Here is a 16644-nt window from a genome sequence, read left to right as displayed (position 1 = left end):
CTGTAACATAATCTGTCACCATACATGGTGGTCCTGGGTATGCTTCACTAGGAGCATGGACAACAGTTTACATAGTTGTGACTTAAACAAAAACTCTTCCTGTTTATTGTTGTAGAAACTGGATATATACCTTGAAAATGTAAGCCTTCTTGAATAACACCTGTGCAAAGCTCAAAAGTGTTTTTTCCTCTCAACCTATACTATTATACAACTTATCCTTCTCCTCCTTATTCTATCTCTCCGACCTTCTGACTTTCCCACTCTATCTTCATTCTATTGGCTCAACCCCTCCATTTTATCGCACTCTGTCTACACCTTGTTTGGGGTCTGTGCAATTGTATAGGACTTAGTTTTGCTGTACAAATGCCTTTTTCAGTTGCAAAAATGAACTGTGCAGTGCTTTTACATTTGAAACGTCTTAATCTTTCAGTATTATTTGCTGATTCTCCAATAAAATCTTGTTGAAAAGAAAAAAAAATCAATGTCCTAGACATCAGTGAAAGAGCATTCAGATCAAATTATGAAGCTGCTCTTTTTTTAATGTCAATTTAATTAGTCTGTTTTGTTATTTCCTCTTACTGCCTTTTTCCTCTTTCCTCCATTTAAAACTGCTACATTTATAATTTATTTTCATAGTTGTTTTATTGTGTGAAATCTAAAACCCTGGCCAAACGCGATTGAATATCTTGAAAGAAAATTTGACCTGGAAGACTAGTAATCTCTACTTTACTTCAGAAAATGCACCATTTCATTTGCAGAAAAACAACTAAGCCAAAATCAAGCGGATGGTGACACAAAGAATGGAGTTTTGGATATGGAGCATCTGCCTTCGCCACTCAGTGATGATTGGGAAAAAATGCCAGTCCCTGAGCCATCTCCCTCTCAAAATGTAGTTAAACTTCCTTCCTCTGTTTCCAAACGAGGACGCAAAGTCAAACCTGCATCGACTACTGCAAATCCAGAGAAAGATTTATTAACCTCTCCAGCTAAGCCAAAGAAAAGGGTGTCAAGAAAACTCAATCGGAGTGTTTCATCAAGTAAGCTATTAATGTATTATTGTTCTCTGCAAATGTTGTCCAACAGACATTTCTATTAGGGGACTGTGGTCTAAAGACATGGTTAATCTTCGATACTGTAATTTCGTTGTCATCTCTGTCAACTTAGCCTTCCCAATTCTCCTGAAAAACACAGAGTGAGAGAAGGAAGAGAAGTAAAGTGTTAAGAGGAGTCATCCTCAATTTTACTGGTATTGAGCCTTGTCTCATCTTCTGCACATTCTCTGCTCTTCAATTAATCCACTTTTTGTCACCATTGATTTTGCTGTTAGTTCCTTTCATTCCTTGTTTCAAGAGGAAGCATATGTTTCAGGAAGCTCAGGTTTTACAAGCCTGCTTGTACGCAAATCATTATAAGAGAAGCTTCTGTAGAAGGAGAAATGGTCCCCATCAGAGCTCAAAGTCACATCTCAGACCCCAATTGAAGGAGGGTGGGGATGGGGTAGGTGAAATATCATAGAACAAGCAGATCTCACGTGTCTTCTGTGGGATGGGGTTATTAGGGATTTTTAGAATCTGATGCCCTTCTATGCCTCTGCAGAACTGGGCCAGGTGCAATCCCTTCACCGCTTGAGTACCAATTGTGCCGATGATGAGCAGAATGGCGCTTCTCAGAGAGGTAGATTTAGAGGTGGGGTGGTGGATGCGAACTCAGACTACTGCAGTTAGCTAGCAATACAGTCTGATTGTCTAAGCCAGTGCTTTTCTTGGGTAAAGAAAAGTACTTTAGTGCACATGTAAAACGTAATGGTTCTCAGAGAACAGACTATAGGTACAATTACTTTACTGCTACTTGAGCTGCTGTGCTCATCCCTTTTCAGAGTGACCCTCCTTTGTGTAGCTGGGCATGACCTCCCCACCTTTTCTGGGTTTGAGCTCTCAAGGACAGGTATTATGGCTTACTTAAAGATGATCCTTTTGAATTGTTTGTGCACCATGTTACCTCCAACAGTCCCCCTGTTATAGTTCTTATAACTCAGTCGTTGTGATAGCTGTGATCTGACTGAGACAGCTGTGGTATTCAGATCTGTTCCACCTGTTTCTGCAGCTTCGCTGGTGGAGTGTGTGCTTGCCACCCTTTGTAATCAGTTGCTCCGTTCCAACTGTGGCATAAGTAAAGTGGACACCCTGGCTCCTGAGTACCTGTAATATGACCGCTTATTCTCTCATATCTTTGTTAATATACTGGAAGAATCAATGTACACTTCCACTAAATGTATATACTACTACTTGTAAAAGTGATTTGGCTTAAGGTTTTTAAAGAGCAGGTTGAACTGAGAGCTTGCCCAAACGTTTACCGCTGTGTCTTCTATAGCTGGCTAAAGGGAGCTTTTGATTTTCTTTATTTAAGGGACAATTGTCTGATGATATGGCAAAAGTGTCATTCCCTACTTTTTTCGTCACTGTCCCTGTGACCAAAGATTTTCTTACAGACCGAAGGAGCATGTTTAATCCCATGAGAAGGCCTTCTCGATCCTGGAAACTTAACATTTGTTCTATTTAAACTAAAGTGTCCTACTTTTAAACCCAGGCATCAGTCAGAACTCCAACATTTATCTGGAAGGTGACATTCCTGGTAGCCATTGCGTTTGCCAGAATGAATAGTCAATATGTGATAGAGGCTTCTAGCCTCAGATTCCTTACCTTATAATTATTGCCAGGCATCAGACTGGATCCAGAAGATTTTCGTGAGCAGTACCCTTGCATGCCGGTTGGTGGCTTTGTTTGGCGTGGTGTTGTCCGTGCTAGAAGTGACGTTTGCAGTGCCTATATAGTGGCCACGCAGGACACTAATGTTAGTTCTTTTCTTTCTGTGCCAGCCAGCGCTCATCTGGAGAAGAGCTACCCCTAGTTGTTTTTTGTTGGACTTTTTTTTAACGTATTTTCAAGTTTTTCGAGGTTCTACTCCTGGTGTGGGAGTAGTGTTAACTAAGAAGGCCAGATTGAAGCCTTGCATCTCCTGTCATCGACCAATGTCAGCGAGCGACCCAAATCATGTATTCCTTTAGTGGCTCAAGCACGACCATGACCCCAAGGCCTGCTCTGACTGCTGTGCCATGACCCTGAAGACCTTTAGGGAGATATCCCTCAAGTTTCTGGCGGCTCGACGTGCAACGCCATGACAGGTCCGGAAGCAGTCGCGGAGTCTGAGATCTTCGTCACTCTACAAGTCATCAGGTCACTCAGTTAAGTCCTGCCACAGGAGGAAGAAGTCAGAGGTGTTTGGCTTCTCTGCACGTGTCAGCCGATGAGACGTGGAAGCATCAGCATTCTAGTGCTGGGTCTGCAGTTGTGCCTGAGCTGTCTTTGTGCCTCCCCCATTTTCAGGGAGCTGGAGCGACCCCCATCCAACGATGAAAATTCTGTGATGCCATGCGGCTCATATTTGGATGGCCTGACCACTCCAGTGTGCCTTTAGGTGGGAAGAAGGTGGTAGGGGTACCTTCTGGTCCTTCCCTGTATCTGGACCACCTCTGGTCATATCACCTTAACCTTCCCCAAGACCAGTCCCGATGCGGAAGCTCCCGGCGCCCCCATTCTGATCCCTCACTTTTGACACGGAGCTGGAGGGGCATCGCTCTACACTGTGTCAAAAGCCATGCCTTTTAGACCAGAGCCTAAGCCCTGTTCTTCTGAGCTATGACTTGGGGAGGAATGAGAGGGGTTGCTGGACCCTGAAGAATACCAGCTCTATGAAGAAACTAACATGGACTGGTGTGAGGAACTGGGTGAGGCCAGTGGACTGGATATTTCCCCAGATGCTGGTATGCTTTCTCCCTTTACCATGGATATGGAAGGAGGAGTGCCATTTGCGATGATGGTGCAGAAGGCAGCCAAGGTCCTGGACCTTAGCCTACCCTTAGCGTCAGGCCAGACCAGTGGTTCCCAACCTGTGGTCCGGGGACCCCTGGGGGTCCGCGAAGCCTCTTCAGGGGGTCCGTGACGGCTTAGAAAAGTAGACATTATTAACAGATTAGGTCCCCAGCTTTCAGTAATGACTTAACGGGGGTCCCCGGACTCCAATAATTATTCAGTGGGGGTCCCCGGGTTCCAGTAATCATTAAATGGGTGTCCACAGAAGTCAAAAGGTTGGGAACCACTGGTCTAGACTAATGTCTTGGCGAAGGGGCTGAAACTGTGAGTCTTCCTTTCAGAACTGCTACTCCCGTTCAACAAATCCCTCACAAACACACTGACGTACTGGGCACATGATCCACACCCAGCACAGGGGCTCGATTGAATTGGACAATTGCCCATCGCTTTCCCCCATTTCACAGGACCCAAATGTCCCCACCCAGCCCAAGAGAGCTTGGTGGTCCAAACCTCTACCTCCCATGTTAATCCTGGCACAGACCATATTGCACTCCCGGACAGGGAATCCAAGAGGCTGGTCCCTCTTTGGAAGAAGGTGTTCTCTTTCAGCACTCTGGCATTGCAGTCTGTAAACACTGCATCGCTTTTGGACCATTACTGCAATGTATTTTCTGACACAGTTGCACAGGTGCTGCTAACGGTTTGGGAGGAGGCCTGGGGCGTACTCTCTCAGGCTGTCGCCGACTGGAGAAATGCAGCGACGTCACCATACATTGTGGACTATACACAGCAAACTCACTGGGAAAGGCCACTTAATCAACTGCGGCCTTGAGGTGCCGCACCTGGTTGAGGACAACTGGCTTTTCAGGGGATTTCTAATCATCTCTGATGGATAAGGCCTTTGATGGCTTCCGTCTCTTCAGAGACGAGACAGATTCGGCTCTGGAGCAAGTTAAGGAGAGCCAGGCTACAACAAGGTGCTTAAGCCTTTCTGTGGCCCCTCTTCACCCTCACCTGACCTATTGCTCCTTTCGTAGCCACAAAAAGGGATTTTGGCCAGGCCCCTGAGCCACCGTGCTGCACATGCTTCCCATCCTCTGCATGGCCAAGGCTGTTTTACCCACAGACCTTCTGGGTTGTTCAGCCAGCAGTCAGGTGAATCCACCGAACTCCAATCCGCCCCGGCAGACCAGCCTCCAAACTCTCCTAATCTGCCCTCATACCATCATCCGCATCCAGTTGGTGGCAGGATTCACCATCACTTTGCCCAGTAGCAGTCTCTGACATTGGACAGATGTATTTTACAAATAGTCCGAATGGGGCTACTTCCTACCTTTTGAGACCACCTGTAGGAAAGTCACACTTTTTGGCATGGTAACCCCACTTTTTGCCTGTTGTCTGTGTGCTGAGAGTGTTTTCACTGGGATCCTCCTAACCAGGACCCCAGTGATAGTGCTCTCTTCTCTAAATGTGGTTGTCTTGGTACCCTTTACACCCCACAATTGGCATACTGGTGTACCCCTGTAAGTCCTGAATATATGACACTTAGGCACCCAGGGCATTGGTACACCAGGAGTCCCCCATGGGCTGCAGCATGTATTATGCCATCCATGGGAGCCCATGCAAACTGTTTGCAGCCGTAGCCCTGCCATTTGCAGGGTGTGTGAAAAGGGGCATGCACCCGTTCACTGCTGGTCACTACACCAGGTCATTGTAAGTCACCTTATGGTAGGTCCTTTTCAGCCCTATGGCAAGGTGCAGATCCCTGTGTGTGTGGGCACCTCTACATGACCATAGGTGTCCCTATGAACTCCAGTTCCAATTCACTGGACATCGTAAGTAAGGGAAGCCATTTTAGCTATGTACTGGCCATAGGTCATTACCTATGGTCCAGTTACGTAATGGTAACTACAAACCTAGGCATGTTTGGTATCAAACATGTTAGAATCATACCCCATTACTAATGCCAGTATTGGTAGCAGGATTCCATGCTCTCTGGGGGCCCTTAGAGGATTCCCCAGTTCTGTTCCTACTAGTCTTGCAGGGTATATGGGTGGCCCACAGTGCCGCAGCCCCTCAGACAGGATTCTGTCCTCCTGCTGCTTGACCAGCTCGAGCAGGGGAAGGCAGAACAAAGGATTTCCTGTGGGAGAGGGGTGCAACATCTTCTCCCTTGGAAATAGGGGTTACAAGGCTTGGGAGGGGTAGCCTCCCCACGGCACCGGCTTGCTTTGAAGGAACATTTGGTGCCTTCCTTGCATAATACGGTTTGCACGAATCAAGGGACCTTTGGTCCCTGCTCTGGCATGCAACTACACAGAGGAAAGGGGAGTGACTACTCCCCTGTCCATCACCACCCCAGGGGTGGTGCCAAGAGCACCTCCAGGTGGCCACTTGGTTCTGCCATCTTGAAACCAAGATCTGCAGAGGCCTTTGGAGCATCCGAGTGGTCAGGTTAGGCAGGTGACGTCTGACCCCCTCTGATAGGTGGTAACCTTGCAAAGTGATTAAGCAACCCTTTGGGCTGTTGAGGGACTCCTTTGCAGGTGGACCCCCAGATTCGGCCTGCAAGACCCCACCAGGACTCCTTTGCAATAACCTCTTCTGCCCCTCGCCACCGGAACCGCTGCTCGACTTCACAGGAGGAACCGAACAGGACTAGAACACCGAGGCAGCCTCGCCCTGCAACATTGTTTCCGCTTCTCCTGTCAGCACTTTGCAACATTTCAAGGGTTGTACATCCTCTGGGGTCGGCAAGACTTCAGCCGCACCAATGAAGCAAGAAGGAATCTCCCTTGGAGTGAAGGAGTCACTCCCCTGCATCTGCAGGCACCTACGGCAGCGACATCTGGCTGCTGCGATCTGCTATCCTCTGGATTACAAAAAGTTCTCCAACGCAGGTGGTGTTACTGAGGGGTCCTCAGGGAGTCGGTGAGCCTTTGCCTCTTCCTCCAGGACAAAGTCCCTGTGCACCATGACTGTTGCAGCAACCAAAGCTTGTTGACTCCTTCTCTGATCGATATTCAGGCTCCATGTAGCCCCAGCGCTCTACCTATGCAAGGACAGTCTCCTCTCTGCTGCTCCTCTTTTGGTGTGCTGTCTGGGCCTCACTGAGACTTGTGCCTGCCGCCAGTGGGTTGCTTGTGGCGGCTCTGACTGCTGCTTCTGCTGGCCCTCCTGTCTCCATTGGGTCAGCTTGGATTCCCCTCCACCCCCCCAAGGGTCGAGTCCCCATGTCCTTGCTGGTCCTCTCCAGCTCTGCAAATCTTCAGCTCCAGCTTGCATTTGCTTGTGTTTGTTGGTGCTCCCCCCGACCACTGACCCTTCTGCAATCCAGCGACCGTTGAAGGACAGCTCCTAGATCACTTCAGGAACTCCTCTGCAGCTCCTGGACTCCTCAGCCAGCCTTCACCCATCACAGTCGTCCCTAATATTCACCCATAGAAGGGTGGTCATTGCCTCCTGCCCTGCCTGGACACACCTACGTGGACAGGACTCTGACCCTTTCTTTTACAGGTATTCTTCCTCTGGGATCCACCCTTGGGTTCCACCGGTCTGGTCCTTTTATTGCATTGTTCCAAGTCCCCCATAGTTAGCCTATGGGACAACCAGGTAACTTACCTATGCTCTCCTAGCTGTTGGGGGTCTTCTAGATACTCACCTCTTGGGGTTCCATACCCACCCAGCCCTTGGCTAATGACTCCATATCCTCTGGTGGGGGAGCCATTCTCGCAATCCACTATATTAGTATATGGTTTGGCCTCCCTATCAGGCCCTTGCTGTGAGAAAAGGCCTCTTTTTGACATGGTAAACCCCCACTTTTTGCCTGGTATGTGATGTAGCCTAGAAGTTGTTAGTGCCTAGAGACCTTGCTAACCAGTTTCCCTGGGCCAGAGCTTTTTCCCAAAACTGTTTTGATGCATTGGCACAATTGGAGACACCTTTAACTGCCACCACAAGTCCCTAGTAAATGGTACTTAGGTACCCAGGATAGGAGGTAGTAAGGGTAGGCTCCTGAGTGCAGCAGCAGTACTGATTTTGCCACCCTATAGGGCAGTGGTCTTCAAACTATTTAATGCTGCGCCCTCCCCGTGGGAAAAAAAAATCGGGGACCCCCCCCTACATTTTTCACACTTATTTTATTAAACTGCCAATGTTTAAATAGGTTTAGACTTATTTAAACATTGCAGTTGGGTTCTGTTACCGATTTAAAATTGCAATCAAATACGATTGCCAAACATATTTTTATGGTCAGGTAGGCTTTAATAATGTGTAAAATTATCCACACTGTGATTATTAGAAATGGGTGGTGAGAGGTTTGAAGAATATTTGAAATCTCTTCCATTTTGACACCTTCTCCGAGCCAGAATATAAATGACAAAAGAGGTTATTGATGGCCTGTTACAGAGCGGCTGACTGCCACTCACTAAAACAAAACACTGCTATCAGTATTATGCTTCCTTTGGCCAGAGATTGGTGCCACCGATGAGATCACTTGAGGCCCCTCGAGAGGGAACCATCCCCCAGTTTGAAGACCTCTGCTTTAGGACCATGCATTCAGGTGCACCCAGTACTGCCATTGCAGGCATAGTGTCCTCATACAAACCAAAAATGCAAGCTTGCGATGGCACACTGCTTGTGTGTCCTGTCCCCTACACACTGCATGGAATATATGTAAGTCACCCCTCTGTTAGGCCTTCCAACCATAAGGCAGGTACACTATACTGTATGTGAGGGCATAGCTGGATGAGCAGTATTCCCCACTGTGTCCCTAACATACCTGAGACATAGTGAGTGAACAGAGCACCTGTTTTAATACATGTGCTGGACACTGTTTGTAGGAACATACCCTCCTTTTGGCACGGTTACCCACACTTTTTGTCAGTGTGTTTTTGACTTTGTTCACTGGGGCCTGCTATCAGGACCCTAGTGACTGTGCTCTCTCCCTCTATATTTGGTTGCTTAGGACTTTGCAAACCCCGGAATTGGCATACTGGTGACCCCATTAAGTCCCTACTGTTAACCTGATACCTGACTTCGTGATGTGATGCTGCAGGAAGAGACGGGGAAAGAGCAAGGCGCAAGACCACGGTGCCTCACCAGTAACCTGGCACCCTGCCTCATCAGAGGCAGCTTTTGCACCAGTTCCGTAGCGCGTGGTTGCTTCAATGATCAAGCAGGCACAACCCAAAACCCGATCCGATCCAGCCGCGGAGGAGGTGGATAGATCATGGGAAGCCATTCAACGCCATTTGAAGGAGGGAAAGCTGAAAGTGGGTAATCTGCTCTGTTGCTCTGCTCCCCACCCTACTCCCTCTTCCCCCTTCATAGTCCTGTGACTGCTGTGCCTCTGTTGCTTGGTGTGGACCCTGTTGGCGTGGGGTCTGCTGAGGGGCTGGCATCTGGCTTGGGGGTTATTAGGACTGGAGGCCCAAAGGAGAATGCCCGGAGGTGTGGGGGAACGTGTGGCTGCCCGGGTCATTCAGTTATCCAACTGAACATTGAATGTTGGCTGGCGAGGTTCTGGAGAGCGTAATTTCGAGCCAAGGGCTGATTGCTGGCTGGCAGGCAGGCTCAGAGCCTCAGGCTGCAGTGCACGGCAGAAGCGGCCAGCGTTACATTGGTGCGGCTTGCTGTGTCCTGCTGGTCTGTATGCTGCTAACCTGCTACAGAGACAATCTCAGGGGCTCCTCACTAAAAGTGATACCCCCGACCTCCCAGGAGGTATGGAACAAGGGGGAGATCAAGGATAAATAAGGAGGCGCAGGCACAGGAAAATTACATAGGACAGCTGCGAACCGTCCAGGCTTCTGGGGATCCCGAGGAGGTAGAGGGTTCGGAGGTGGATGGTGGAAACGCAACAATAATGCCAGGGCTCACAGAACGAACAGAGCCCAGTGCGTGGGGCCCCACACCCAGAAGCCAGTGCAAAGCGGACAAGGGTGAGACCGGGGAGACTAGTCTGACCTCTTGTCTCCCAGGCGTTCCCATCACTGGCTCTCCGGGGGATGGCAACACCATGTTCACTGCAGAAGAGCAGGGCAAAGCGGACAGCACTGAGATCATAAAAGCATCAAGGAGAGAAGCAGAGGGAAGAGTCACAAGCCAGGGCGACTCCATAAGTGCAACAAGGAGACATGTACGGGAAACAGTGGTACGACCGGAACAGGAAAGAATCAAGGACCTCAGGACCCATGATACGGCATCGTACAATCAGGGCCCAAGGTTCTCTTCTCCCCTAAATGATAAACAGATGCTCCGGGCCAATACTATAGCAAATTACTACAACTATCTTAACGTGAACGCTGAACAGAAATAGACATTGCATTCCATGTTACATATTGTCTCGGAGCAAGCGCAGGGAGACAGTGGAGATGTCAAATCGGAGAAGGACAAAACATTACCTCGGCGGATACCACCAAAACCACAGTGCAGTTACCAAAGCAAGGGCCGCCTCCTTGTGAGAGAGTGTCCCTCCCTTCTACCACAGGGTGAACAACCTTTTGAGGGGAAAACTTCAGGAGAATGAATGAAGAGCCAGAGGCATACCTGTGAGCTCCTTCATGATTATACTGGGCCACAAGACCAAAAAGGACTCGAGACTTTACCTCAGATGGTTCAAATGACCGATCACTGATCTAGAGATGGTTAAATCACATAATTTAGACGAGAAGGGATCTAAGTCAGCCCACCCACTAAATATACAATTTCAAAAAACCAACTCCGACTCAGTCTTCTCCCACATGCAGAAGTGGAATAGATAACTTCTTACTGGACAGATAGGAGACACTGGACAGACTGGATCCAGGACACCCAGCCTGGTCTTCTCTTCACTTGATAACCTCTAATCGATCTGTAATATCGACCCCCAACTGGACAGTATAACATCTGATGATCTGAACTTCCTGGACATAAATACACTAAGGGGCGACAAGGCTAAGGGTGGGAGAGAAACTGACGGACAAGATATGCAATTCCTGATGGCCCAAAGCTCAAATGAGTCTGAAAAAGATCTCCCAGTGGACCAACCAATACTCAGTATAATGAAGACTATGTGTGTAACATTAGGTTCAATCGCTGCAGGTCTCATGACCCAGTCCGAAAAACTCGACGTGCAATTCGAATCTTCCATCTTAGTTTGGATGACAGGGACTAATAGGGTTAGTCTGGGACCCCCTTCCCAAAGGGAGTGGACACAGGAAGGGTGTAGCCACCCTCAGAAACAGTAGCCATTGGCTACTACCCTCTGGCCCCTGTAACACCACTAAATCCAGGATTTAAGGGCTCCGCTGAACCCAAGTGGTCAGATTCCTGGTGACTTCACAAGATGAAAGAAGGACTGCTAAGCTGAAACCCCAGTAGACAAGAAACTGACTTGGCCCCAGCCGTACGGGCCTGTCTCCGGCTTCAGAAGCCCTCTCAAAAGAAGTTGGGTCCAGCAACCTCTGCCAAGCATCCAGAGGACTGCCTGCACCACAGAGGACCAAGAACTCTTGTGTACAGCGGCCATGTCCAAGAAGAAACAGCCAAGGACTCCAGAGGCTCCCCATTGCCGCAAGTCCTGACTACTCAGCCCCCGACGCCCACGGCCTGTGTCCAGGTGGCCCAGCCGACTAGAGAGGATCCCCATGCGATTCCGAGCGAGTTCCCACCCTAGGTTGACCTCTCCTGTCCTTCACAACTACGTCTACAGTGTGAATCCAGAGGACCGTGACATCACCAGACGAAGATACCCGATGCCAAAAGGTACACTGCACCTGCAGACCCTGGCCTTGGGGAACCCGACTTCCAGTGCAGTAACCTTCAGCAGGCGTCCCTCCTAATTGTCCAGCCTGTGATTTTCCAGAACTGACCCCTCTGGATCAAGCCTGCAGCATCTAAGTGATCCCAAACTCCCTCAAAGGAAAGCATTTGGAACCTGACGCTCTGTTTGCACTCTGCACCCATCCGCCCCTGCGCTGCTGAGGGTGTGTGTCTGGTGCTTACCAGTGCCCCCTGGTGCTCCTCTAAACCTCCCAGGACTACTGCCCTTTGAAGACGTGGATTCATACCTGCAAGCAGGCCTGCTTCCGAGTCCCCCAGTCTCCTTAGGAGCCCATGTTAAATTTGCCTCATCTTTGACCTCTGCACCCAACTGGCCCCTTGTTGCTGGTGGTGGGTGTTTGGAGTTAACTTGAATCCCAACCTGTGGACTTCCTAACCCCCAGAGACTGAAACTGTAAGTCTTGTACTTACCTGTAAAACATACTAACTTTTCTTCCCCCCAGGAACTGTTCTGAAAATTTCACTGTCAACTTTTAAAACTGATTATTGCCATTTACTCAAAAACTGTACAACTTACCAATTCCAATCAAAGTGATATTGATACTTATTTGAACTTCTTATTTTTTTTATGTTCCTACCCTCAACTTGAATATTGTGGTTCTAGAAATAAATTAACAAAAGATATTTTTGCTATATAAAACAATTGGTCTGGAGTAATGTCATTGAATGTGTGCTTCTTCTGTTTGTGTGTGCACAACAAATGCTTAGCACTACCCTCCGATAAGCCTAATTGCTCGACCACACTACCACAAAATAGAGCATTAACATTATCTGTTTTGCTCTCTGTTAAGCCTCTGGGGAACCCCTGGACTGTGTGCACACTACATCTCATTTTGATATAGTATATACAGAGCTAGCTTCCTACATTGGTGGATCAGCGGTGGGGTCTCCGACTTTGTATTTGCTGGACTACTCAGCCAATACCTTATCACACAACTGAATTCTAAAATTGCCTTCATAAATTGATTTTCGAATTTGGCAAAATTTTCTAAATTTGTAAAAGTCCTGCTAGGGCCTTGGTTAAGTTCCTTTATCATTTCTTTTTAGATTTAAAAGTTATTGTGAGTTAGGGGTTAGTAACAAGTAGTAGTAGTTTTTAGTACCTAAAAGTAATTCCCAACTTTAGTAACAGAATGAGCATCTCAGAGGAAATCGTTGTGGAACTCAACCTCACCCCTTACCTCCATCTAGGTATGGGTGAGTCAAGGTCCCTCTGCAAGCTGAAAAATATTAGAAAAGGTTCCAAACCTACCAAGGTCAAGCTCCAGGAGGTCTTGGCAGAATACACAAGGAACCACCTCAACTCAGATAGGGAAGATGTTGGAGCTGAGGACAATGAACTCCTCCCTCCTCACCTGAGTAGGGAAATCAGGGCCCCAAGGTTCCTATCTCCAAGGAAAGTGCCCAGAGGATCTGGATCTTCCATGGGGAAGTCCAGCTCCTCTGGGAACCTTGAGGACAGCCTCAATGAAGAGGACCTCCTTTTAGCAAGGATGGCCAAAAGATTAGCTTTTGGAGCAACAGCTCCTACCTATAGAGAGAGAGAGAGTGTAGAATTGGGCTTAGCACCCATTAATGGTTAGGAATCAGGGAGAATACTGATACCCTAAAAGTCCCCAAAAAGATTGTCTCAAAATATGAAGAAAGTGATGATATCACCAAATGGTTCACAGCGTAGGGATAGACTCCTCACACTCACTCTTGCAGATGCTAAATCCTGTGACCTCATGAAGGCTACCCTGATTGAGGGCTTTGGATACATCACTGAGGAGTATAACATTAGGTTCAGGGGAGACTCACAAAGGCTCAAGCCAGTGCTGGGTTGATTTTGCAGACTACTCAGTGGAAACACTATATGGTTGGATAACTGGCAGTCGAGTGCATGACTATGATGGGGTTTATAATTTGTTTATGAAAGAACATCTTTTAAGTAACTGCTTCAATGACAAGTTGCAATATCTGGTAGACCTAGGTCCAGTTTCTCCCCAAAGATGGGAAAGAAGGGAAACCATTGGGTTAAGACCAGACTTCCACTGGGGTTGACCGAGGTACAAACTTTGTCAGCTTACCTAAAACATGTGGAATGAATGAGTTTCGGGCGATTTACAAATTCACCACACCATCCCATCCACAAACCAGTGGACTTGTTGAAAGATTCAACAAGCCATTAATGGGCATGATCATGGGGCTCCTGAAAAACTCAAAAGGAGATGGATTGTCCTCCTGCTGTGCCTGCTCTTCGCTTACAGTGAGGTGCCGTTTTCCCTTTTAAAATTCTCTTTGGCCACCTTGTAAGGGGACCACTAGCACTTGTAAAAGAATGCTGGGAGAGACCTTTCCATGAGCCCACAGAAGATGTGGTGGACTATGTGCTTGGCCTCTGCTCATGTATGGCTGAATACATGGGAACGGCATCTATAAACCTTGAAGCCAGATAACAGCTCCAGAAGCTGTGGTATGCTCAAAAGGCTGCACTGGTAAAATTCAAAGCAGGGCACTTCTGTCCAGGGCCAAGGCAGGAGGCCTTCCCCAGAATGGGATTTTTCCTTGAACAGTGCGTCCACTTCCAAGCCAGCTCATTCCTCAATGCCAAGTTTCCCCACCTTATTTACATTAAACTCAAGAGGATGATTTTAGTAATCCCCTTCCCTTCGATTTTGAAATTCAAGCTCTGGTTGTACTCGGTGTTTGTCGAAAACATGCAAAGGGGCGGGCCCAGCCCCAATGTGCATTCCAGAGACAGAGCTGTAGTTTTTCTTGATGAAAACATTCCCTGTCCGAGACTCCCTTATCATGTCTACCTTCCACATACCCCATGTTGTGTTCCAGTGTGGTGTAACCCTGTGCTGGTGAGAAAAGCACAAACATCTTCTGTGTGGAAATTAAGCTTGGTGTGAAAACTCACACCAAGCTTCTGTGACGGCACCTGAAGCTAAGCACAAAATGGATTCAAGTCAAGATTGAGTCCCTGGTCAAATACACATAGCATTGCAAAGCCTCCGTTGTCCAGCTGCTGCCATGACCCGTGGACTAGGCCGGTGGAACCAAAAGGTGGAGTCTGGGCGACAAGAACCTGAAAAAGAAGGGTACAATGTCCAGACCAGTCGGAGATGTGCAGGCGGTACAGGTAGGCAACGCCCCCTCCGTTGGAGGTGAAGTTCCTGCATGACGGTGAAATAAGAAGTCCAGCTGCAGAGTCCAGGGGGATGCTTGAGATCTTTCGAATTGCCCACAAGCTGTCCCATGTCGGGCACAAGATTGCAGAAGGGTCAGTGGCCAGCAGGACCATCAATAAGCTTTGGCAAATGCATATAGTGGTTGCAAGGAAGTTTGCAGAGTTTGGAGGACCAGCAAGGTCTTAGTGACTCGACCTTTGGTGGGGAAACAGGGCAGGCCTTCAGCAGGAAGGAAAGCCAGCCGGAGTTGGAGGAGCCCCCACAAGTGACCCACTGGCAGCAGGCACAGGGAGTTGCAAGGAGTCCTGAACCGCACAACAGATCAGGAGTCCCATATTGCAGGAGCTGCAGATTGGAAGCTGAATCTGTGTTTGCAGAGGAGCGCTAGAGGCTGGGGCTTTTAGGGGCTCAAATATCTTCTTGGAGGAAGATCCAACAAGCCTTGGCAAGAGCAACATTTGTGCTGCAGCAGGGGTACACCGTCTCCCAAGTTGGTCACAAGACAAGTTGGACCCAGAGAGGACCACAGAACCCCCATCTGTGAGCAGAGTCTTTACATTGTCTGTGGGACAGCAGGATCCACCAACCAGTCGTCGTTGACTTGAGGTGCCTGTGGATGCAGGAAATTGACTTTTTCACTGCAAGTGAGATACCTTCTTGGTTCTTGGATGCAGACAGAGTCCCTGTGAACCTGGAGGATGCACAGCCACTGATGTTGCAGAAATCTTGCAAGAGCTGGAGAAACAATGTTGCAGTGGGAGCCATCCCAACTGTGCACAGTCTTGTTACAGTTCCAAAAGCAGACCAGCTGCAGTTTTGGAGGCCAGGAGCTGAAGATATCTTGCAGAGAGACTACCTTCAAGAGTAGGTATGAATCAAGACTTGATGAATCTGAGGACCCACCTTCAGGGGAGCCCTTAAGTAACTCTAAAAGGGGGTTGTTCACTCTCTGAAGTGACCCAACTATCATGGGACCTAGTCTAATCAATCAGATGGTTCCAGGGGACCTAAGTGGGGACCTATGTGCATCTTATTTTCAAGATGGCAGAATCAAGTGGCCATCTGGCAGAGCTCTGTGCACCTCCCTAGATGTGAGGAGCTGGACAGGGCGGTGGTCCCTTCCCTGTCCTTTGTATGGTTTCGCACCATAGCGGGAATCGGGGGTTCCTGAAGTAGTACAAACCGGATTATGCAAGAAAGGCACCAAATGTGCCCTTCAAAGCAGGCCAGCGACATCAGTTTAAAAGGGAGAAGTGGTCACACCTCTCCCTTTCAGGAAATCATTTGTTCTGTCTTTCCCTCTTGAGTTAGGCTCACAAGCAGAAGGGCAGAACAGTGTCTGAGGTTGACAGCAGCTTGGCCTGGCAGCCAGACCCCCATAAGGCTGTTCAGGCATAACTGTGGGATCCTCTAAGGTACCCCCAGTGTGTATGTGATCATGCATCTAGCACTGGAATCAGAGTAGTTGCATAATTCCAACAAGTTTGATTCCAAACATGCCTAGGTTCAGTGAAGCCAATATGTAGTTTGACCACTTCTGTTGATTAGTGTCCACTAAATACCTTAAGATGGCTTCCCCACAGTTACAAATCCCAGGGATGTTTTTCTTTCACTAGGGACTGAGCTGAAAACAATCTATGGAATGCACTTCTTAGTTTAAAAAAGACATTTATTATTACTTCACCACGAGGTTCCTGAGAGAGGAGATTAGTAGGTTGGAGGCACACATTTAAAAATAGTCATAGCAAAGAAAGGAAAATATATCAAAGTGATTC

General features: G+C 48.1%; 1 protein-coding gene across 3 annotated transcripts in view; it reads left to right on the top strand.

The window, feature by feature from the left end:
* CENPC (centromere protein C) overlaps window positions 1-16644 on the top strand; it is a 904489-nt gene that overhangs the window by 304727 nt on the left and 583118 nt on the right. For all 3 annotated transcript variants that reach the window (XM_069235766.1, XM_069235758.1, XM_069235777.1), the window contains exon 14: window positions 759-1037. In XM_069235766.1, coding sequence (XP_069091867.1) covers window positions 759-1037 — 279 coding nt within the window. The remainder of the gene's footprint in view (window positions 1-758; window positions 1038-16644) is intronic.

This window comes from Pleurodeles waltl, chromosome 1_2 (assembly GCF_031143425.1).
Source record: "Pleurodeles waltl isolate 20211129_DDA chromosome 1_2, aPleWal1.hap1.20221129, whole genome shotgun sequence".
In the NCBI taxonomy this organism is placed as follows: domain Eukaryota; kingdom Metazoa; phylum Chordata; class Amphibia; order Caudata; family Salamandridae; genus Pleurodeles; species Pleurodeles waltl.
The sequence above is the reverse complement of the archived record's forward strand: the minus strand, read 5'-3'. Positions and strand labels throughout refer to the sequence as shown.